We start from the raw sequence: 25,911 nt of genomic DNA on the forward strand, positions 1-25,911 counted from the left end.
GTGATATCTGAACAATAACAGTGGATTTATATGGCAAGGAAACCGGTGTTCCTTAACAATGTATTGGTTCAATTTAGCCTCCTAGTTGCTATGGTAACTATAAGTGAGTTGGCTCAGCTGGAATATATTGCTTGCACACATTTTGTGGAGAGAGAGAGATTATGAAAGATGGAGTGGGTGAGGATAAATGAGGAAATAACTTTATGAAGAACAAAATAACAAAGTACATTCTTTTGATCCGATTGGAAAACCTCCACATGAATCATTCACTGCATGACATCACAAAAGTAATGTATATCTAGGTCCCTATTTATGGGAATCACTTGAGGGAAGTTGTTCAGAAGTATGCTGTTTTGTTAAAGACTATCAGACTTTTTCCCCACTGATATTCATTTACTTGTACTCATCAAATTTGAAAGCGTTGATGTGCAAATTTAAATGACACTTTCTCTGGAAGTGCAAATACAAATTACACACACATAGGTAAATGGAGTGACTCAAATGTCCACAACATCCTTTAATTCATCTCTGAAACAACCAAAGGACTTACACTCTTAGAAAAAAGGTTCCAAAAGTTGTTTTTCAGCTGTCCAAATATAACCCTTGTTGGTTCCATGTAGAACCCTCTGTGGAAAGGGTTGTACATGAAACCCAAAAGGGTTCTGCCTGACACACAGAAAGGTTTTTCAAATGGTTTCCTATGGGGACAGCCAAAGAATCCTTTTAGTTTTGAGATAGAACATATTCTTCGAAGAGTGTAGAATGGTATGCCATTACTGATGCAACCATCCAAGTACAGACCTCTGTTAGCTAAAGTCAGGTGCCATTCCCAAAGGCTAAATACATCAAGCAGACATCAGGTTCAAGGGGAGGGGGTGTGATGTAACCAATGCAATTTTGCAACTCATGCTTACCTGGTTTGATGGAAAGGGTGGCACTGCTAGATGCTCTCCCAGCCTCATTGGCAGCTGTCACACAGTACATTCCAGCATCACTTGGTTTTGCACATTTGATGAGAAGTGAATACCGCTCTCCCTCCACTTTGACCCCATAGTTTGGGCTGTTAGTGATCTCAATATTGTCTCGCCTCCAGGTAACTAGATGAGGACACAGATCAGGACACAAATATAAGCTGAGGTGATATCAAAAATACATATTTAAGTGATTTGAACGGGGAATGGTAGAAGCTGCCAGGGTTGAGTACAGAACTGCAAAACTGCTGGGTTTTTTCCCATATGTATCAAGAATGGTCCACCACCCAAAGGACATTCAGTCAACTTGACACACTGTGGGAAGCATTGGAACTGTGGCAAGCATTGGAGTCAACATGGGCCAGCATCCCTGTGGAATGCTTTCAACAGCTTCCACAGTCCATGCTCCAACGAATTGAGGCTGTTCTGAGGGCAAAAGGGGATGCAACTCAATATTAGGAAGGTGTTCCTAATGATTTGTACACTCAGTGTATGTGCTACAGAGATATTGAGATAGCTTGCCTTCTGGGAAAGGAGTGCCAGCAATGATGACTCTCAGCAGGACCTCAGTACCAGCAGTTGCCACAGTGTCCTTAAGAGGAAACTCAAACATAGGGGCCTCCAAGGGGTCCTCTTCAGCAGACACGTAAGAGTCGTCTGAAGAATCTGCACAGATTACGAAACGTAATTTTAAAACCCAGTTTTAACGAAATGACAAAGACATTCATGGCTGTGTTCAGAGCTGAGGAAATTCTCATTAGCATTGGAGTTTGAAAAGACAAGGTTAATAAGGTAAGAAGCCTCGAATATACACATGACAGACATTTTCATTTTGACCAAAAAATATAGAAAATAATTCGCACCTAACTCTGGAGACATGGGACAAGCGCAGCGACCCTTCCCCCAGGTCTTCTGTGTTTGGCCTTCTTTCACATTGGTCACCTCTTTAGACTTGGCAGTCTCTGGAGGAGCTTCCTCTTCCATGGGCTCTTCTTTGACAATGATGGTAGGGATGATTACCTTGGGGGATGGCTTGATTAATTCCACTTCCATTTTTTCCTCAGATGGGGAGACTGGAATATTTGTTGAAGAGGTAACCAGCCATGGAGGTTTTTGCAGAGGTTGTATTGGATGCTCTTGTACAACGGTAGGCTTTTTCTGTACCAATGGACTTTCTGGTTTATACTCTACTTTTCTTAAGGCTACCTCTACAGGTGTTTTTCTTCCTGACGATTCTTCCTTTGGTGACTTTTGGGCAGGAGATTCTTGAATGTCCTGAGACTCTTGCATATGACATACCCTCTGAACAACTGGTGATGGAGACCTCTGAAGGATCTCCTTGATTGGACTGACTCGATTTACCTGTCTTGTTGGCCTCTGTCTCGATAAGTCAGCCAGTTGCATAGATTCTGGAGCGAATGCTACTTCTCCCAATCTACTGACTGTTATGTTACTCATGGAGGGGCCCTCAATCTCGTGGGTTTGGGGCGAAGGCTGGTCCTGCCGTGCTTGTAGGTGCAGTCGTGGTGATTTTGGTGGCACCACCTTTTTAGGCTGTTCTGTCTCTTTCTGCTCCTTCTCCTGATGGGCTCGCTCCCTTTCCTGGAGCTTCTGGAGAATTTGCGGTGGGAGGGGCTCAATCTTCCTCAAAGGCTGCCTGCCTCTTGCCCTGAGCGAAATCTGCTCGATGGAGAAGGACTTCTTCATGTGAGGTTTACCCACAAGCTTCTTGATTCGTTGAGGCTCTTCAGTGAACTTGTTCTCAAATTCCTGGACCTTCTGGGTGGTACGGGGCCTGCAGTCCTCTAAGGACTTAGCCTTCTGTCTGAAATTGGACCACCGTTCGGCAGCGTCCTCCTTCAGAGCCTCTCGTAGGTCTTCCCTCAAACTCTTTCTGGAGATGCCCAACCGGTTCCCTCCATCGTCTGAGTCGACAGACCCAGCGTAGTTGAACCCGGCCCAGGACCATCCCGAGATGGAGCCTTCATGGTCATAACTTCGCCTTCGCTCTTCAAAACCGTGCACCTTCTCAAAGATCTTGGAGCTTGCTCTGGTCAGTTTTGGGGACTGCCTAGGCTGGTACTCCTTGTGGGAGCACTCGTTGACACTGACAGGTGTCTGAGTAAGGGAATTCTGAGTGCTGCTTTGAGACATGGCTGATAATTTTGGATGTCTTAACATTTCCTCAAATTCAGCAGGGATTGTGTCTTGGTAGTCGGTTGGTGCAAAATGTGTCTTGCGGGGTGTGAGGGGTGTGTTCGGGGCTGATCCAGAGCAGCTTGGCATTGGAGAAGTGGAGGGGCATTTCATAATTCTGGGGGAGAGGGGTGGGAGGACTTGTGGGGAGGATTCCCTCAAAACATTTTCAGATTGGCTCCTGAAAGAAGATGGTTATGGGAAATGATCTGTTAGAGAAAGAGTTCTAAATGATACTTGGGCCAGTGTGAGAATTGTCAAGAATATCATTAACACTGGGAGTTCTATTTTCGGCTGGCTTTAAGGCAGTGCTATTTTCATACGCACATGCTTGTAGGCGCTTTGCTATCTTCCAACCTTTGCGCAAGGGTTGGTAATTTATCCGTCTAACATCAAGGCTCTTGCGCTGAGGTGGGAGGAATGGAAATATCTGAGCTGTGTCCTTAAAAACGTGCACCAAATTGCCAATTTCATGCAGTGCAACTGGGAATATTTAAAAAGCTAGTCATAGCAGTAAGGCAGTTGGTTATGGCATCAATTTTGCCAGTGGAAGTGCACAATAGCCTAATCAGTAGCCTATCACCAATGTTTATTCAAATATCATCTTCGGAAGCAGCAAAAGTCAGCAGACATTCACCTTTTTTCTTTATATTAGATTTTTTTCCAGCTTCTGTAAAATGTTTTGACTCATTATGTGCAATGCCCATTGAATGAAAAATGGCAGTGACAGTAGTGGCCTTCACGGATTCACCTGTACCCGAAAACCCGAGACCCGATCCGGGACCTGAGCGGATCCGGATCCAGAATGTCACGGGTCTGGGTCGGACCTGATTGTCAGGCGTCTCAGGTATGTGTAATTTTAACGGACTTATCCGGAAGGACCCATGCAGATCCGAATGTAACTGCTGCAGTAGAGAGAGAGAGATTTTTTTAATTTATGCTTCTGCTCTTTGCTTTTCACGAGAGTGGCGCCTGTAGCAATTTTTGTTTTTGTTGGCCAATCATAAGTAATCGTAGCGGCAATAGGCTACAGTTATAGAGCCTTCAAGGGGGGCAAAAGTAAAGAGATATCTATTTAAGGGAAAATTGAGTTAAATTAAATAATTAAAACTTCAAGGAGAAGAAAAAGCTACAACGATTAAGAGCCACAGGTAGACTGCTACTTTATATTCTGAATGGAATACCTGTATTCATAGAAAAGGGTATTTTGTTTTTAAATGGTATTGTAAATTGGAATGGTAGAGTTATGTCTTTCATGGAGTTATCAGAACTGTATGGGAAGGTCTGCTCAATCCAAGATTACAACCAATTGATTACAGCATTACCCCCAAAATGGAGGAGGCAGGTGGCAGTGGGAGGAGGTAGGGAACTGATCTGTCTGCCCAATATAAAGGATCACAACTGACGGACAAATACAAATTGCATAAATAGGAAAGTATACCAGTTTTATTTGAGGACCAGGATGTTGACAGCTGTGCCATACAAATTGCAAAATAGTTGGGAAGAGATTTTTGATTTGCCGATTTCATGGTATGAGTTGATACTGTATATAAAATGAAGCAGGATTCAAGACTTCGTGCTTTTCAGCTAAAAATATTATATAGAATTCTTGCCACCAACAAAATGTTGAGTATTTGTGGCATACAATCATCGAAGCTCTGCAGATTTTGTTGTGAGGATACAGAATCAATAGACCATTTATTTTGGTACTGCCCAGGAATAGTTGAAAATGTATAACAGTGATCTAAAATTGACCCTAGAAATAGTACTGTTAGGAGATCTGGAGAGAACAGGTCATTCAATGACTAATGCTGTATACTAATACTCTTAGTAAAAGTATTCATCTTAAACTCGCAATCTGTGTATCGGCCCCCTTCTATTCGATTAGATAGATTGAAATGTTATGTTAAACAGATATACTGTGCATAGAAATCCGAAGAGGGTGGCCAGCAGAGATAGGTGGGATGGGCTGAGGGAAGCTGAAGGTTGGGATGTGTAATTTGGAGACAAGTGGGAGTGGAGATGCTGGGCGGAGGATAGAATGACGGTCAAAGATAGAAGTAATAATTAAGTGAAAATAAAACATAACAAAAAGTATGTTTGAGTGACACTGAGGGGCAGTGTTGTTACAGTTAATGCCGGTTTGCTTGAGGCTGATGCCGTGCAGGTGTTTGTACACACACTCTCATTCAAATGCACACATGTAAATAGTGACATACATGCACTCAAACATATTCAATTGGCCTTGCTGTTATGATTTTTGTTGTCCTTGATGTCTTTTGTTTTTTGCATTGCTGTTTTCTGTTTTCCTTTGTCTTTCTCTTTGTCCTCTTTTGTTCATTTTGTTGGTTGTTGGAGTGGGGGAGGGTTTTGGGGGTGGGGATTGGATATACTGTGGGGGGTGTCTTGGATCAGGGTGTTGACCCTGGTTGCTTCTGTGTGTGTTTCTGGATGGGAGGCTGTTAGATGACTAATGTGATGCAGTTGTTGAGCGGCTTCACTGCAAGTATATTGTATGTTTTAAATATTATATTTAAAAAATATATATATATATATATTTATGCCTATTGGGTCTGGATGGGAAAGCGCCAGGTTTCTAAGTGTCTGCAGGAAGCCTGTTTAGAAACATTGTTGATAAAAAAAGATTGCTTATTGTTTTTCGTTGATCATTTTGTAAAAAAATATGATCTTCCACTTTCCTCTGTTGGACCTAAATGTAAAATCGTGGTAATTCTGTCTGTGGCGCTGAATTCACTATTGATGTTTGCCTGTTTGTTTGTTTACCTTGGCAATTCTTTACCTGGCAAGTCACCATACAGCGAAGGTAGCCTAATCTTATTATAACGTTTGGAAGGCAATGTCCATGGCTCGGACATGAAATGCAATTTTTGAAATGCAAATACAACATGTAGCCAAATCTACTTCCATGTTGAAGCCAACTAGCCTACTTTTTTGTATTTCAAAAATGTTATAAATCTTTGTTATAACTAGGCCTATTATACAGTTACTGTAGCCCTATAATATTTAATAAACTATCTTCAATGGATAGGATGAACATCCATGCCTTCATTGCGAATTGGACATCAAACACCATAAACACACAACTTGAAGCAACCACATAAAAAGCCCTTGTCACACCTACAATTTATGAATTGATAGAAAGCCTGCCGCATTACGCTAACCCCAGGGGTTGCGCCCATAATTCCTGCCATCAAAATAGCTCAAATATTCATGTGAATGCACTAAGATTCATGTTTGCATTTGGTTTGTACAAATAGAGCTCTTGGACTGCCAAAATTATATTACACTTTATATGAAACAAAAGATTTCAAGCACATCATTCTGTTTGTTAAATCACAAGATTGTAAAGAGCATGGCAAACTGAAAATCATCTATTCAACAATGGCATGCATAACAACCATAGAAGAACCAAAGGGGTCAATGATACCTGCTCTGAATGGCAGTTGATATAAATAAGTTCATGTGAATTCCAAACAAAGCTAAAGAAGCAAGGCTATGCTCAAACTTTGGAAATGTTTGGAATGCAGTAACTGCTTACTTGCACAATTTGCCCACTTTATTTATTTTCATTCACTGACTGGTGTTGGTCAAAATGGAAAGCAAAATTATAATGGGGAGTTGAAGGAAATTGTGAGACAAAATGAGAATTAATCTAAATATAGGACAAAAAGTAATTTGATGCTAAAAGGGACAATCTGTGATTCAAACAATAATGAGCTGGACCCCCCAGCCACTGATTTTGGTAAACAGATGAGGGATGTGGCTGGAGAAATGTAACTACTCTCAAACTGGATGCAAGAACAGACCATCCATAAGATCATAGTTATAGTTTTAACCATGTTTTGAGGCTTTAGTGTTTGTGTTCAATTACATTGTTTACAAACAATGGAGTAATACAAGCTTATATTTTGGGGTTCTAATGGGGAAGACAGTTGAAGAAGGCTCATGAGTAATTTAAAAGTTGTATTCTTGAAGAATCAATAGGTATATAAACAACCCAGAGTTCAACTCCCTGTCTGCCAGCAGTATATAGTATATACACTGAGTATAACAACTGACCAGGTGAATCCAGGTGAACGCTATGATCCCTTATTTATGTCACTTGTTAAATCCACTTCAAATCAGTGTAGATGAAGGGGAGGGGACAGGCTAAAGAAGGATTTTTAAACCTTGAGACAATTGAGACAGGGATTGTGTATGTGTGCCATTCAGAGGGTGAATGGGCAAGACAGAAACTGTAAGTGCCTTTGAACGGGGTATGATATTAGGTGCCAGGCGCACCGGTTTGTGTCAAGAACTGCAACGCTTCTGGGTTTTTCAAGCTCAACAGTTTCCCATGTGTATCAAAAATGATCCACCACCCAAAGGAAATCTAGCCAACTTGACACAACTGTGGGAAGCATTCAAGCCAACATAGGCTAGCATTCCTGTGGAACGCTTTCGACACTTTGTTGAATATTTGTCTCAACAAATTGAGGCTGCTCTGAGATGTTCCTAATGTTTGGAATACTCAGTGTACAGTATTTCATTCATTTCAAAGTACCAAAGTATATAAATTGCAGATTGCCTCTTTAAGGAATGTTTACTAATCATATCAGTAGTGAAATCTGTTGTAACAGCTACTCAAGTAAATCCCTGAGTGATCCTCCTCAGTATATCACCTGCACCTCCATTCATGTGGTGACAGCAAATGCATACACACACCACAGTGACTTTATTATTTTTTAAGTGCGAGCTTTCCCAAGGGCAACAATCCACTTCTTAAAGCATTATTATGTGTTGCACAGTGTAATAGTAAGTCATCGGCAATACTTGTATTAACTTGTGTTGCGGGTGTTTGAGATGGGTGCGCTTTAATATTTTCTGCTATCCTAAGTGTGTTACCCAGGCTTCTTGGTAATGTTTACCTAAAGGAGTATGGTTTGAGTATCCTTCCATTATAGATACTGAACCTGCTGTCATAGTAACCGCTTGCTAAAGACACACTTTCCTTGGACTCCTCTACTGGCCCAGTTAGATTAGCATATGTGCTCTTATCAGAGACTTGGCCCCTTGGTGCTTGATCTGGGTGACTGCTCCACCCTGTTTGCTTACCTGGAGGGCTTGGAGATGTCTTGAAGTCCTTTGCCCCAGCTGTCCATCATTCTGTCCCCTGTGGCAAGATAAAACATGAAACAGAAATAGTTTTGTTTGTTAGCCAATATTTCAGTTATTCTATCTGAAATACTTTAATAATTCAGAACAAGGGTGTACCTCAGTTGGCATTGTTACCTGTAATTGTGAGAAACAGGTAGGACAAATATGCCTAAACCCTAGAATTATTAAGAGCAATGTTCCTTTTCAAATCCTAGCAACCATGGAAAAAAGATTCAGTCATTTTTCTTTCTGTACAGATAATGCTGTGGATCCAACTGATGGCTTAAATTATATTCAGCTATCTGGTGCAGAGAACGTGAAGGTTAAGAAGTCTATGAGCTCTATTTTTGGCTGGCGCTAAGGAAGTGCAAGTGTCAAATGCACATTAGTTTGCAATTTTGTCATGTAAAAAATGTTGCACTGTCATTTTCCAGCCCTAACAGCAGGTTCAGCAATTTACCTGTCTAACATCAGCTCACTTGCGCTGAGGTGGGAGGGGGGGCAATATTTGAGGTGTGTTCTTAAAAACACTGACAATTTCATGCAGTGCTAATGGGAAGTTTTAAGACCACAAAAAGCAGGTCCTACAGATACTGTAACACAGTTACAATAATGGCATGGATTTTGTGAGCGGAAAGGCAGCCTAACCAGCCATTATGCACATTGCCCATGGCGAGAGATGTGCATTTTGTGCTGGTGAATCTCGAATTTAGAAACATAAAAACTATTAAAGAAACATAAAAACTAAACTATTTGATTAAAAACCATTAAAAACCAACCTCCGCTTAATCAAGGCTGGTTTAGCAGCATCACATAGGTGCATATATTTATCCTTGCCTTTAGCCAAGTAGCCTATGAATTAAAATGTTGTAGCCATTTCCTGCAGTCAAATGACCAAATCACCCTCTAGTGGCCTCATTGGTGGAATGTTAATATGTTTCAGAATTTCAGAATTAATACACTTTTTTCAATACCTGACAATCAGGTGTTTCTATGTCAAACATTTTTGTTTTATTTCAGTATTCTGTAAATAAAGTGTAACATTGTGATGCAAACTCAAAATAGAATAAATTTTAATTGTATAAGCCCATAGCCGTGTGTGAGGTATATATTTTTGATTCAAAGAAGATTTGTTTAAGACTACCAAGAAACATTCTGTGTGACCCTGATTTAGCCCACTGTCGTAAAATGGAGAAAAAAAAGGTACAGCAGTTTTTTGACCTAATTCTTTTTCATTATTCTCAATCCACATACAGTGCCTCTGGAAAGATTTCAGACCCCTTGACTTTTTCCTAATTTTGTTATGTTACAGCCTTATTCTAAAATGTATTACATAGTTTTTTTCCCTTCAACAATCTACGCACAATACCCCATTTTGTCAAAGCGAAAAAGTTTTTTTTTTAGAACTGTTTGCTTATTTATATAATTATATAAGAATTCAGACCCTCAATACTTTGCTGAAGTACCTTTGACAACAATTACAGCCTCGAGTCTTCTTGGGTATGAAGCTACAAGTTTGGCACACCTGTATTTGGGGAGTTTCTCCCATTCTTCTCTGCAGCTCTGTTACGTTGGATGGGGAGCGTTGCTGTACATCTATTTTCAGGTCGCTCCAGAGATGTTTGATCGGTTTCAAATCCAGGTTCTCACTGGGCCACTCAAGGACATCCAGAGACTTGTCCCGAAGCCACTCCTGCATTGTCTTGGCTTTGTGCTTAGGGTCGTTGTCCTATTGGAAGGTGAACCTTTGCCACAGTCTGAGGTCCCGATCGCTCTGCAGCAGGTTTTCATCAAGGAACTCTCTGTACTTTGCTCTGTTCATCTTTGCCTTAGATCCTGACTAGTCTCGCAGTCCCTAGTGCTGAAAAACATCCCCACAGGGAAGGTGTCGGGATTTCTCCATATGTGACGCTTGGCATTCGCAGCAGCAGGTAGCCTAGTGGTTAGAGTGTTGGACTAGAAACCAAAAGGTTGCAAGATCGAATCCCTGAGCTGACAAGGTAAAAATCTGTTGTTCTGCCCCTGATCAAGGCAGTTATCCCACTGTTCCTAGGCTGTCATTGAAAATAAGAATTTGTTCTTAACTGACATGGACATGCCTAGTTAATTAAAGGTAAATCACCGGGTGGTGCAGTGGTCTAAGGCACTGCATTTCAGTGCTAGCTGTGCCACCAGAGACCCTGGGTTTGAGCCTGTTGCAGCTGACCGGGAGGTCCATGGGGTGATGCACAATTGGCCTAGCGTCGTCCAGGTTAGGGAGGGTTTGGCCGGTAGGGATATCCTTGTCTCATCGGGCACTAGTGACTCCTGTGGTGGGCTGGGCGTAGTGCACGCTGACCAGGTCGCTAGGTGCATGGTGTTTCCTCTGACACATTGGTGCGGCTAGCTCCCGGGTTGGATGCGCGCTGTGTTAAGAAGCAGTTGGTTGGGTTGTGTTTCGGAGGACGCATGGCTGTCGACCGTTGTCTCTCCTGAGCCCGTACGGGAGTTGTAGCGATGAGACAAGATAGTAACTACTAACAATTGGATACCATGAAAAAGGTGGTAAAAAATGAAGGTAAATCAAACATTCAGGCCTAATAGTACAATATTGGTTTCATCAGGCCAGAGAATCTTGTTTGCCTTATGGCAAACTTTAAGCAAGCTGTCATGTGCCTTTTACTGAGAAGTGGCTTCTGTCTGGCCACTCTACATAAAGGCCTGATTGGTGGAGTGCTGCAGAGATGGTTGACCTTCTGGAAGGTTATCCCATCTCCACCGAGGAACTGTAGAGTTCTGTCAGAGTGACCATCGGGTTCTTGGACATCTCCTTGACAAAGGCCCTTCTCTCCTGATTGCTCAGTTTGGCCGGAATGCCAGCTCTAGGAAGAGTCTTGGTGGATCCAAACTTATTACATTTAAGAATGATGGAGGCCACTGTGTTCTTGGGGACCTTCAATGCTGCAGAAATATTTTGGTACCCTTCCCCAGATTTGTGCCTCGTCTCAATCCTGTCTCGGTGCTCTACAGCAATTCCTTGGACTCGTGGCTTGGTTTTTGCTCTGACATGCAGTGTCAACTGTGGGACCTTATATAGAAAGGTGTGTGCCTTTCCAAATCATGTCCAATCAATTGTAGAAATGTCTTAAGGATGATCAATGGAAAGAGGATGAACCTGAGCTCAATTTCGAGTCTCATAGCAAAGTGTCTGAATAGTTTTGTAAATAAGGTATTTCTGTTTTTAAATTTGTATACATTTGCAAACATTTCTACCAATCTGTTTTCACTTTGTCATTATGGAGTATTGTGTGTAGAATGATGAGGAATTTTGTTTATTAAATACATTTTAGAATAAGGTTGTAACATAACAAAATGTGGAATAAGTCAAGGGGTCTGAATACTTTTCAAAGGCACTGTTACCTGCAAACTTTATGTTGCTTGTTCGAGTCGGCTTTTCATCTCCATTTTCAAAGAGCGTCACTTGTCCGATACCCAAGACGCATGCTCCTACAAACTATTCAATCCTATTCAATGCCATATCAACCAGAGATTTTTTTTATCTGCCTAGCAACATAGGCAACAATACAATTGACTGGAGCCTAGTATTTTGTATATGTGCGTGAATGTTATGCATAACAACATTTAAGCCTATGTGTGCACACAGTGCCATGGAAGGAGATAAGTGAATTATGATATGATGCTTCTGACCCAATTCTATTTAGAAATATTGCTGTTGGTTTAAAAAGCAGATTGATTGTTTTTCGTTTAATTTGCTTAAAAAACATACTTATTAGAAAGATTCACCATCTATGGGTTTATGTTGAGAACATACATGGCTCGAATGCAAAGCAATTCCATCTGCTATTTCTGGAGAATTGCAAAATATGATCTGTAAGATGGTGCATGGTGTTTATAAAACATTACGTTTGTGGGCAGTATAACATTGAGTGGACATTCCCCCTTTCTCTCTATATTGGATTTTTATCCATTCGTGTGAAAAGTTTAGATGCGCATAAAACGCTCTAAGTTGCTTTCTCTGTAATATAACTATATTTAGACATAGCCTATTTAAAACATGTTGTTGTTTCATTTTTATTAGAATTTGTAGAATAGTATTATACCCTCTTTTCAGGCCTCATCAATAGCTTTGTGAATTTAATCTTGCTTATTGACTACGTTTGGCATGTCCATGTCCAGACTGCAATTTACGGTAGACCTAGACCCTATATCACTGTGAATGCTCTAGCCAATGTTTAACAACGTATTTCTATATTGAAGCAATGCAATAAGAACAATGTGGATTTCAAAAGTTTTCAACATATTTAGCAAATATGGGGCAGGATATTTAACATTCAAATTGTAAATGATGATGATACAATACATAAAAAAACGTAAATACACAATTTGAAGCAACCACATAGCCATGGACCACGTTCTGAATGACAAAGTGAGGATCCAATCCACGACACCCACAACTTGTTTATTCATCAAAACTCAGACCTTTTGCACCACCACCTGCTACTGTGCACATAATTAAAGTTCTGAAAACAGCAAAAATATATCTGACACACCCCGAACCTATAACGCTACCACCAGCGCTAATATTTACCATTACGTTAGGTTTGTTAAAATAAAGCCCTACAACTACCATGTTGCTTGGAGTGAATACTACACAGGTGTTCTCAAAATATATCTTGCCACACATTAAACTGTTGGCATTTTATTTATTTATTTATATTTTACCTTTATTTAACCAGGCAAGTCAGTTAAGAACAAATTCTTATTTTCAATGACGGCCTGGGAACAGTGGGTTAACTGCCTGTTCAGGGGCAGAACGACAGATTTGTACCTTGTCAGCTCGGGGGTTTGAACTCGCAACCTTCCGGTTACTAGTCCAACACTCTAACCACTAGGCTACCCTGCATTTCATGTCATTTCATGTCTCCTTCATGCATTTGAGACAAGGATGGGAAAAGACATGGTACCTGCATGCATAGCCTGGTTCTGAATACCTCTGCTTATTTCTTTGGTCTCAATGTGGTCTCCACCTTCGTCTTCTGTGGTCTCGGAGTCTGAAAGAGCGACAAGAAAAAGGTATTAGACTGAAGTGGATTGACAACATATGGTCTTGCATGACATTCCATTTTAAAACCATGGGGTGAATCCTAACCTACAACACTCAAGTCAAATTATCACTTTGACATCAATGTATAACTAAATGAAAATCTTACAAAAGTGGAAATTAGGATTCATTCCTTTTTATAGCCCAGCAATAACACACCTGATTTAACTAAAAAACAAGCTCTTGATTAGTTGAAATAGGTGTGTGATCGCGCCTATCGCGCCTAGTCCGAGCCAAATTGTGAGAGGTCCCCCAGGAATGGATTGTGAAGCATTGCATTAGGAAAAGCCAACATTACATAGAGAAGAGGACAAAGCTACCAGAAATATAAACAAATCAGGTGCCAAAAGGAAGCTATATTCAGATTTCAATGTTTGCAAATAGAGAATTTTCCGCACTGCACTTTCAGAGGTGTGTTTGATGTGTCCCAAAAGCATGAAGCTGACAATTGATTTTGAAATCTTCATTTGCAACGATTAAATTCCGGACTTTAAGTAAGCAGTGGTGAACCAAGATGGTACCAAGGACATTTACCATTACTGTGCTGCAGTAAGGATAAATTATGTTTCCATAGCTACAGTGCCTTTGGAAAGTGTTCACACCCGTTGACATTTTCAACATTTGTTGTATTACAAAATAAAACACTAATACTTCTTGATTAGATAAGTATTCGACCCCCTGAGTCAATACATGATAGAATCACTTTTGGCAGCTAATTTAGATTATTATTGTGGAGTAACTACAATGTTGTTGATCCATCCTATTTTTTCTCCTATCACAGCCATTTAACTCACTAACTGGTTTAAAATCACCATTGGCCTCATGGAGAAATCCCTGAGCGGTCTCTGTCAACTGAGTTAGGAAGGACGCCTGGGGCTTTGTAGTAACTGGGTGTATTGATACACCATCCAAAGTGTAATTAATAACTTTACCATGCTCAAAGAGATATTCAAAGTCCGTTCATTTACATTTTTACTATGAGTGAATTCTTTGTCATTGAATCTGTGCTTTAAATTCACTGCTTGACTAAAGGACCAGAGAGTGAGTCCATGCAATTTGTTATCTGACTTGTTAAGCACATTTTTCCTCCTGAAGTTATTTAGGCTTGCCATAACAAAGGGGTTGAATTCTTATTGACTCGAGACATTTTAGCTTTTTGTTTTAAATTGATTTGTAATTAATTTCCCGAAAAACATAATTCCACTTTAACATAATTGGGTATCTTGTGTAGATCAGTGACACAAAATCTAAATATAAACCGTTTTAAATTCAAGCTGTAACACAACAAAATGTGGAAAAAGTCAAGGGGTGTGAAAACTTTTTGAAGATACTAAGTACCATCCCTCACAAATGGCAGATACTCAAGACAGACCTCTATCATGATATGTTTCAGCTAATTGGTGGTTCAGTAACCATTGTTATTAGTGTCTTGCATAATTTACTATGACATTTGATGTTATCAACAGTCAACCTATTGCAATGTTAGAGGTCAAGTGGTAAAGCTGTTTCGAACTAGCAGTAACATTACACTTTAATTCTTACCTTGCACAGTAAGGTGTGTGGGGAAAACATTCAAATAGTTATTTTGGTACAATTTACTATTGTACATTTCTTGAGTCAGTTTGATCATCATGAGTGAATCATCTCACTAGGCACACCACATAATTTCAACATGGATAATTGGGTAATATTTGGTTGAGAGGTTGATCAATGAGATTGCAAGCTATATTCATCCACTCAAAAAAGACAGCCAAGGGTTAGTTGTATTTCCAATTTGTTATCACCATGCTTTCAACCATCTAAAAGCACAACCAAATTCCAATGAAATAAATGTCTGATATTTGGTTTAGTTAGCACGCAAATGTCTATTACTGTGCTTTTAACAAAGTAAACGCACAGTAAAGTTCCAATGGGACTACAGTGCCAAATATTTTGTTTATTTCTACAACAGATTAATGTGTTATAACTGTGCTTCATACGGGAAGCAGAACCAAACGACCTGGATTGCAGTTGAGATTACATTAAAAGTACATGGTGCAAGTGATCAATGCCTCTCGAGGTTCTGCAGAAATTGTGATGATCTCCACTCACCTGTAAAGACCTCTACATGCTATCTTGAACGTGCACACGCTATTTGATTACATAAGAAGAAATGTACAGTTACAGGAACCTCACGGATGTGTTACATGTTAAGGTTGAATGTTACATTCGTTTCTAAGATATCCTTAACTTTAAGCTATTTACTGTTTTTTATTTACAATTTTGAATTGTGCTTGGTTGATAAGGAAACCAAATATCAACATTTGAAGATGTATCTTTTGCTTGGATAGTTCAATCTGTGCCACTGACTTCAATTCCAGTTTGTCTACAAATTAATAATTGATGTGTTGGATTCACATCTCCATCACAAACATTCATCTAATTTAAAAAAAAAAATTGAATTAAATCAATCAAATCAATGGAGACGATGATCACTTTTTTCAAATCCAAAGTACACTACATGACCAAATGTATGTACTGTAGACACCTGCTCATCGAACATCTCATTCCAAAATCCTGGGCATTAATATGGAGTTGGTCCCCCCCCTTTGCTGCTGTATCAGACTCCACTCTTCTGGGAAAGCTTTCCACTCGATGTTGGTACATTGCTGCGGGGACTTGCTTCCATTCAACCACGAGCATTAATGAGGTCGGGCACTGATTTTGGCCGATTAGGCTTGGCTCGCAGTCGGCGTTCCAATTCATCCCATTTCTGCATGGACCTCACTTTGTGCACGGTGGCATTGTCATGCTGAAACAGGAAAGGGCCTTCCCTAAACTGTTGCAACAAAGTTGGAAGCACAGAATCATCTAGAAGGTTATTGTATGCTGTAGCGTTAAGATTTCCCTTCACTCAAACTAAGGGGCCTAGCCCGAACCATGATAAACAACCCCAGACCATTATTCCTCCTCCACCGAACTTTACAGTTGGCACTATGCATTGGGCAGGTAGCGTTCTCCTGGAATCCGCCAAACCCCGATTTGTCCGTCAGACTGCGAGATGGTGAAGCATGATTCATCACTCCAGAGAACGCGTTTCCACTGCTCCAGAGTCCAATGACGGCGAGCTTTACAACACTCCAGCCGCTTTTGGCATTGTGCATGCTGGTCTTAGGCTTGTGTTCGGCTGCTCAGCCATGGAAACCTATTTCATGATTCTCCCAACGAACAGTTATTGTACTGATGTTGCTTCCAGAGGCATGTTGGAACTCGGTAGTGAGTGTTGCAACCGAGGACAGCACTCGACGGTCCTGTTCTGTGAGCTTGTGTGGCCTACCACTTTGCAGCTGAGCCCTTGCTGCTCATAGATGTTTACACTTCACAATAACAGCACTTACAGTTGACCGTGGCAGCCCCTAGCAGGTCAGAAATCTGATGAACTGACTTGTTTCGAAGGTGGCATGCTATGACGGTGCCATGCTGAATGTCACTGAGGTATTCAGTAAGTCCATTCCACTGCCAATATTTCCTATGGAGATTGCATGGTTGTGTGCTCGATTTTATACACCTGTCACAATGGGTGTGGCTGAAATAGCCAGTGTCCACACACTTTTATATATAGTTTATTTTCTTCATAAATTCCATGTCACAATACGTTGACAAATTAGGATGAAACAATGTTGATTCAACCATTTTGTGGTCAGTCGGATACTTCTCCTTGTCTTTGCATACCAAACACTAAATAGCAAGACAGACATTTTGTCAAGTTTGAGTTAAGCGTCACAGAGCAGTAATTTAAAACGGCCTAATGTAAGACAGAGTGAGACACTGCCATCAGTGATGGCTCACTGCCATCAGTACAACTCAAACAGAACACAACTACTCACTGAACACAAATTTCAGCTAAGCTGTACTCAACAGCATCATTGTTCACACCACCTGAACATCTTCGCAGCATCACCGAGTTGTTCAGACTGCCAAACATTCTCAACATACAGCTCCACCACACAAAGTCATGGGTAGAGCTCGGAATAGATAAGACTCCACTGAGTCATCAGTAACCCAGCAGCTCTCATGAGATGTTCTCCACCTCAGCATGGATGACTAGATGCTTAGAGCTCACTGCTTCAAACAGAATGATCATCTGATGTTCATCTAAATGGCTAGACTTAACTTGAGTATGAGCTTGAATTAGATAACACCAACATAATTATACTATACTACAGTTATATGAATATGTTCTCAATTTTATTCATATGTGCAACTTATCCAATTCAGTTAAATCACATGAAATAGTGGTGTTAATGGTGATTGTGATCATAGAATGTTATTTAACAAAAACAGAGAAGATTTCCGTTGACACTTATCATTACAATATTTTACCAAAATAATTGGAAAACTAAATGAGCAAACATATCAGATCAAAAAATAAATATATTGTAAATAGGCATGCCACTAGCTGTCAGACTTGACATCGGTAATGTGTTCTAGTAGCCTGTTATTCCTAACTCCAAACAAACCATGAGAGGATGATCCAAATGGCAGCTATGAGAGGCCAGTTTTCTGAAAGGAGAAACAAAAAGTGATTTAATGACATGTTAAACTGAATTACAATGCAGAAATATAATACAGCAAATGTTTATCTGTTATAATTATACAATAACAGGGATAATATCCTTTCCTTTGCATGCACATGCACATGCATTATTGGAGCTGTATGATGCAACATGTGAGAGATGAATGAGTGAGTAATGTGTCTCCTCCCAGGATTTCTGATTCAAAGGTAACATTTTTAAAGAGCCTGGCAGGTATTATACAGCTGTTAGAAATTCTGTGGAGTATGACAGTGCCAGCGGGGTTGTGATGAAGCGGAGCTGTCATGTCACACCCTGATCTGTTTCTCCTGTCTTTGTGCTTGTCTCTACCCCCCTCCTGGTGTCACCCATCTTCACCATTATCCCCAGTGTATTTATACCTGTGTTCTCTGTTTGTCTGTTGCCAGTTCATTTTGTCCATCAAGCCTACCAGCGTATTCCCCTTGCTCCTGTCTTTGTCTATAGTTCCTGTTTTCTAGTCTTCCGGTTTTGACCATTCTGCCTGCCCTGAGCCTCACTGCTGTTTTGTACCTTTTGGCTCTGATCTGGATTACTGACCTCTGCCTGCCCTTGTTTTGCCTGCCCCTGTTCTAGTCGTAAACTTACGTTACTTCAACACTGTCTGCATCTGGGTCTTCCCTAAAACGTGATAGTCATGCCACCTCTGCTGACCTGGGACACTGTGGAACATGCCTCCAGTAGCGAGAAGCGCTAACAATCCAGATATACCCCACCCAAAAACCCTGGATGAATGGAAATATCCGTACTATGCGGAGAGCCATTGTTACAGCATTCAATGTCAGCACAACGAACATTGGTGACTCGGTGGTGCGCAACGCCTACAAGGCAAGCAGGTACAAGCTCCTCAAATCTATTAGGGATGCAAAAAGACAATACAGACTCAAACTTGAATTGATGTTTGAAAACTCAGACTCGCGATGTACAGTCAGGTCCATAAATATTTGGACATTGACCAAGTTATTATTTTAGCTGACTACCACAGCGTGTTGGAGTTGACTTTAAATAATGAATATGAGCGGAAAGTGCAGATCTAATCTAAAATCTAATCACATGTGGAATTTACATGTTATAGACAGACGCGTGCTACATGGCAGACCAATCCAAACTCATATTTTGGCATGTACGGCCGATCCATTATGGTTCCTGTCTTTTTCCGTGGCCAACTAGATGGTAATTTAACAATTTTATTTGTATTTACAGATGGCATACAAGTTTGTTATTAAGGCATGTTAGTTGACATGTTCCAGAAGGCATTTCTGCCTTTGATAAAAAATAATAATTTGGAAATGAGTCACATATGTTGGTCTTCTGTTGGAAGAAGCCCAGGGAAAAGAACAGCGAAGCTAGTGATCTGTGTTTATAATTTTTACATGTTAAAATTAGCGCTGTCAGAGTTAATCAGTTAACCTTTTTGGGATAGGGGGCAGCATTTTCACTTTTGGATGAATAGCGTGCCCAGAGTGAACTGCCTCCTACTCTGTCCCAGATGCTAATATATGCATATTATTATTAGTATTGGATAGAAAACACTCTGACATTTCTAAAACTGTTTGAATGATGTCTGTGAGTATAACAGAACTCATATGGCAGGCGAAAAGTGGGACATCTGAGGTTTGTAGTTTTTCAAAGCTTGGCCTACCGAATACACATTGAGATATGGATCAAGTTGCACTTCCTACGGCTTCCACTAGATGTCAACCGTCTTTAGAAACTTGAATGATGATTCTACTATAAAGGAGGGGCTCATGAGACCTCTTTGAGTCGGTGGTCTGGCAGAGTGCCTTGGTCTCATGATGCGCGCTCCCGACAGAGTTACCTCTCGCTCCAGTGCTTTTCTGAAGACAAAGGAATTCTCCGGTTGGAACATTATTGATGTTTTATGTTAAAAACATCCTAAAGATTAATTCCATACATCGTTTGACATGTTTCTAAAGGACTGTAACGGAACTTTTCGAGTTTTTGTCTGGATGAAGTGCCTGCGCCTCATGAAGATGGATTACTGGGCTGAACACGTTAACAACAAGTGGCTATTTGGACATAAATGATGGAACTTTATGGAACAAATCAGTCATTTATTGTCGAACTGGGATTCCTGGGAGGGCCTTCTGATGACGATCATCAAAGGTAAGTGAATATTTATGGTGTTGTTTCTAACTTTGTTGAATCCAAAATGGCGGATATTCCTCTGGCTGTTTTGGGTTCTGAGCGCCGTTCTCAGATTATGCTTTTTCCGTAAAGTTTTTTTGAAATCTGACACAGCGGTTGCATTAAGAAGAAGTCTATCTTTAATTCTGTGAATAACACTTGTATCTTTTATCAATGTTTATTATGAGTATTTCTGCAAAATCACCGGATGTTTTGGAATCAAAACATTACTGCATGTAAGGCGCCTATGTAAACTGAGATTTTTGGATATAAATATGCACATTATCGAACAAAACATACATGTATTGTGTAACATGATGTCCTATGAGTGTCATCTGATGAAGATCATCAAAGGTTAGTGATTCATTTTATCTATATTTCTGCTTTTTGTGACTCCTATCTTTGGCTGGAAAAATGTCTGTGTGTTTTTTCGACTTGGCTATGACCTAACATAATCATATGTTGTGCTTTAGCTGTAAAACATTTTTGAAATCGGACACGGTGGGTAGATTAACAAGATGTTTCTCTTTCATTTGCTGTATTGGACTTGTTAATGTGTGAAAGTTATACATTTCTAAAAAATGTTTTTGAATTTCATGCGTTGCCTTTTCAGCGGATTGTTGTCGAAAGGTTAACTCAAGTTAACTTTTAGAAATTTTTGCAAACACTGTTTTTATCACATTGTCTCAAAGCATTCAAGATACACTGAAAACTTCCAATATACATAATCTATACAGCTAAAAAGAACAATGCGATGTCAAAACAAGTTAACTTTGAGGTATTAATATCACATGTGAAAAAGCCAATGTGAAACAGACTCACACGTCTGTTTTGCCCAAGTGACATTTTTTTACGTGATTTGTTCACGTGAAAAATATTTGTGAAACATGAAATTTTTAACTGAGCCATTTACTCTGTTTAGATTTTTTTTATTGTATTATTTCTTATTGTTGTTGCATTGCCGAGAAGGAACCTGCAAGTAAGCGTTTAGTTGGACTGTGTATACCATTTTGTATCCCATACATACAACTACTAAAACTTGAAAACTGTTACATTTTCCAAAATGGCAGTGGGACCTGCCAAATAAGGCCCACATACTGGACTGGTCCTTTGAGTCCTCATACACAGCTACAAAACAGCCCTCTCTGAACATGAAGTTGAGGCTGCACAACATCTACTACCTGGCGCCGGAGAAGAAGGCACTACCCTCTACAACCACCCGAGCCACTGCCTGTTCACCCCACTATCATCCAGAAGGCAAAGTCAGTACAGGTGCATCAAAGCTGGGACAGAGAGACTGAAAAACAGCTCTCTCAAGGCCATCAGACTGTTAAACAGCCATCACTGACATTGAGTGGCTGCTGCCAACATACAGACTCAAATCTGCCACTTTAATAATACAAATTTGGATGTAATAAATGTCTCACTAGTCACTTTAAACAATGTCACTTTATATAATGTTTACATAACCTACATTACTCATCTCATATGTATATACTGTACTCTACACCATCTACTGCATCTTGCCTATGCCATTTGGCCATCGCTCATCCATAAATTTACATGTACATGTTCTTATTCATTCCTTTACACTTTTGTGTAAAAGGTAGTTGTTATGGAATTGTTAGATTACTTATTATATATTACTGCATAGTCGGAAGTAGAAGCACAAGCATTTCGCTACACTCGCATTAACATCTGTTAACCATGTGAATGTGACCAATAAAATTTGATTTGATTTAATGACAACAGTGGTAGGCCTGATCACCGACAACGATGAGACAACCTATACGGAGGAGGTCAGAGACCTGGCCATGTGGGGCCAAGACAACAACCCTCAACCCTCTCCCTCAATGTGATCAAGACAAAGGAGATGATTGTGGACTCCTGGAAAAAGAGGCCCGAGCACACCCCCATTCTCATCGACAGGGCTGCAGTGGAGCAGGTTGAGAGCTTCAAGTTCCTTGGTGTCCACATCACCAACAAACTAACATGGTCCAAGCACTCCAAGACAGTCGTGAAGAGGGCACGACAAAACCTATTCCCCCTCAGGAGACTGAAAAGATTTGGCACGGGTCCTCAGATCCTCAAAAGGTTCTACAGCTGCACCATCGAGCGCATCCTGACTGGTTGCATCACTGGCTGGTAAGGCAACTGCTCGGCCTCCTACTGTAAGGCACTACAGCGGGTAGTGAGAATGGCCCATCTTGGGGCCCAGCTTCCTGCCATCCAGGACCTCTATACCAGGCGGTGTCAGAGGAAGGCCCTAAAAATTCTCAAAGACTCCAGCCACCCTAGTCATAGACTGTTCTCTCTGCTATCGCATGACAAGCGGTATATGAGTGTCAAGCCTAGGTCCAAGAGGCTTCTAAACAGCTTCTAACCCAAAGCCATAAGACTCCGGAATATCTAGTGAAATTGCTACCCAGACTAGTTGCATTGTCCCCCCCCCCCCCTTTCTATGCATTCATCTATGCATTGTCACTTTAATTACTCTACCTACCAGTACATACTACCTCAACTAACCGGTGCCCCCGCACATTGACTCTGTAACAGTATCCCCCTGTACATAGTCTCGCTATTATTATTTTACTGCTGCTCTTTAATTGCTTGTTACTTTTATCTCTTATTTTTCAATACTTTTATTTTTTAATACTGCATTGTTTGTTAGGGGCTCGTAAGTAAACATTTCACTGTGACTAATACGATTTGATTTGATCAACAGGTTATATTATCGACACTCTTCATTCTTATCTACCATGTATTCATTTAGTTAAAGAACTTATCGAAGAAAATATTGAATTCCTGAGATTGTGGCAAGTAAACAAAGGTTGTGATACGGTAGCTGCCTATAGCCTGGGGCATACATCAAATGGCATAAGGTACTTGTCTTTTGTAAGTGCCTAGTTTCAATAGGTGACAGGCTGGTAAAAATGACAATGGTTGTCATGTAGACAAGTCTTTCAGGTTGCAAACTTTTCTGAAATCAAGAAAGATGTTTTGGAAATTCTTATAAGGCTAGTTCAAAGTGCATGCAGTGAGTGTACTGAGTATGATACTTTATAAGCAGGGTGCTAATTTTGATCTTTCACTGCTTAGGGGGAAAAACATAGAAGATGATTTTTCATTCCAGACGGCTGCTGATCTTTCTGGATACTGAGGTCCTCTGTGGATAAGCACATTGCCAGATTGTGAGAATAACAATTCTTGCAAGTGGATCAATCTGACAACCTCTCATCATCTCCATGGCATCGAAGCAGGGCATCTCATTGCCTACTGCCTATATTGGTATGGGGGCAATGCTCATTTGCCACTAACAGATTTGGCAGCGTAGTTCTCAAGACACATTTAGATAAATCATTGCATATCAAGCCATCATATAGAAGCATTAATAAGTGTGTAGATCAAGTCCCACACATTATAAAGTGTGGTGCAATGTGACAGGAACCTGCATTAGAATATGCTAATGTAAGGGTATATAAAACATTTATTGGACTATGACTGATAAAGCTTAGAGAGAAAGCATTATTCTTTCAGGACAGGACAAACCAACAGAGAGAAAGTTGGAACTCACCTGGAGGCATTTCTTTGTCCTGGTTTTCTTCATGGCTGCCATGGGTCTTTCTTTGACAATTCTTCTGGTTGGGTCTCAGTTTTATATTTCTCATTACACTCACGATAATGTCCAGGTCATTCTTGTCGAAAACATAACATCTTACTACGCTTGACTAGGAAATCGTACTCCAACAATCAAGAATTGAACTTAATGAACGGAATCTGTCATTCAACAATTGGATTTTGCAATGTGCTGTGCGGAAAAAAAACGGACATCAAGGCACTTGGATTTATTACATAATCAATACGACGAGTGTTCGAGTGTAAGCGAGCTCACATCCCTTCACTCACAGATCCTCATGAAGGTCCACGTGGCTCAGTAAAGGAATGCCACCTTTGTAAAGCACATATGCTATGTCGACAGGCAAAAGAGCACAAAATATTATCAGCTTTGAGAAAGAATAAGCTGCCTCTTACAACAGTAGCCAGTGACAGGAGCGCATTCCCTACGCCGTGTCTCCCACCACAAGGAGAATGAGGAACACGAGTCAGAGAGGCAGCAGTGGGAGTGAATCAGCGTCTCCTGAAAATAGTACTTAGAAGAAGCAAGCGTAGGTTGACATTTCTTTCGCTGTGTTTTCTTTCTATTTTTCCTTCCCAAGTCTCTGTCTAGAGATACAAGTCCTTGGCTGGCTTAATGAGGCAGTGTTGTGTAAGGGCTCTCCTCACTCCTCTGCATCCTTGAAGAACTATTGAATATTACATCAAACGAGCCGAGGGCTGTATTTTGAATATGTAAGCCACTGTTGCTCTCCAGCCTGGTTTGCACCTAGTACAGTAAATCAGCTATTTGAGCAGATAAAATAATTGAAACATTTCTTCTTCCCTGTTACACTTATTTTCAACACAGATAATGTTCCTTGTTTCATATCATTAGATATTCCCATTGATTTAAGTGAACACTCAAAGACACGCACACAAACAAATGTTTTACGCACACATGCACACACAAGGCTGAAATACATAAAATGTTGTATCAAAAGCCAAACACCCTTAAGAAAAATGTTGTCAGTCAGGGATTTTAGGAGAGATGATAACATAACAGGCTAGAACTGCATGACTGCATACACAGCTCACCCCATTTTCTTGATTTAAGCCCTCACTCTCCTCTCCTAGCCTAGAGGTTAGCGAGTTTTGCCAGTAAACATAAGGTTGACGATTCGAAGACCTGAGCAGACAAGGTGTCAATGTGCTCTTGAGCAAGGCTCTTAACCCTAATTTGCTCCAGGGGCACTATGGATGACCCTGTAAAACAACACATTTTACTGCACCTGTCTGTCTGGTGTATGTGAAAATACATTATTATTATTATTTTTTGTATCGATACATTGAGCCTGCTAAGCTCACAGAGAACCACTCACTTAAACAGTGCCATGATGTGCACTGTGCACAGTACACAAATGCTCTAAAGACATTGAGGGTGTGTTCCTACTACGGAGAGGAAACTATCAAGGAGGCGAGCTCAAACAAGTGTCAGGGTGAACACACATGCAACACAATGGAAAATATGTTATATACAAACGGACAATAAGCGGGAAAAGGGGTAACACCTAGAATGGATAGTCCATCTGTAGATGCTCAGCAAACTATGTCATTTAGCAGAAGCTTTTATCTGAGTCATGTGTGCATACATGGAGGACCACAGAGGACCACTATCATAAGAATATCAGTATCACGATGCAAGTCAATAGATATGCTGTTCATCTGTAGATGTAGTATATATGCTGTTCATAAATTAAGTGTTATTTTATTATTGAAACTTTATTTACAGTTGAAGTCGGAAGTTTCCATACACCTTAGCCAAATACATTTAAACTCAGTTTTTCACAATTCCTGACATTTAATCCTAGTAAAAATTCCCTGTCTTAGGTCAGTTGGCATCACCACTTTATTTTAAGAATGTGAAATGTCAGAATAAGAGCAGAGCTCTGGTGCTCCACCTCTGTCTTTTGGTGGCTCCTCTGGTGTGGGGACCATCCCTGAGGGCCCCGGACCGGGGACCCTCGCTGCGGGCCCCGGACTGGGCACCCTTGCTGCGGGCCCCAAACTGGGCACCCTCCTGGGGGCTCCGGACTGGAGGCCGTTGCTGGGGGCTCCGGACTGGAGGCCGTTGCTGGGGGCTTCGGACTGG

The 25,911-nt window shown here is 40.7% G+C and overlaps 1 protein-coding gene across 1 annotated transcript in view; it reads right to left on the bottom strand.

The window, feature by feature from the left end:
• Positions 1-23,781, bottom strand: part of LOC110501283 (striated muscle preferentially expressed protein kinase) — a 113,601-nt gene extending 89,820 nt beyond the window's left edge. The window contains exons 1-8 of the mRNA XM_090216397.1: positions 23,740-23,781; positions 23,394-23,445; positions 13,289-13,375; positions 8,283-8,340; positions 2,481-3,348; positions 1,835-2,438; positions 1,494-1,637; positions 915-1,097 (exon numbers count right to left, since the gene is read on the bottom strand). Of these exons, the coding sequence (XP_090072523.1) occupies positions 915-1,097; positions 1,494-1,637; positions 1,835-2,438; positions 2,481-3,348; positions 8,283-8,340; positions 13,289-13,375; positions 23,394-23,445; positions 23,740-23,781 (2,038 nt within the window). The remainder of the gene's footprint in view (positions 1-914; positions 1,098-1,493; positions 1,638-1,834; positions 2,439-2,480; positions 3,349-8,282; positions 8,341-13,288; positions 13,376-23,393; positions 23,446-23,739) is intronic.
• Between the last annotated feature and the right edge of the window lie 2,130 nt (positions 23,782-25,911).

The sequence above is a fragment of the Oncorhynchus mykiss genome, chromosome 22 (assembly GCF_057628025.1).
Source record: "Oncorhynchus mykiss isolate SJ-2025 chromosome 22, ASM5762802v1, whole genome shotgun sequence".
Taxonomy (NCBI): domain Eukaryota; kingdom Metazoa; phylum Chordata; class Actinopteri; order Salmoniformes; family Salmonidae; genus Oncorhynchus; species Oncorhynchus mykiss.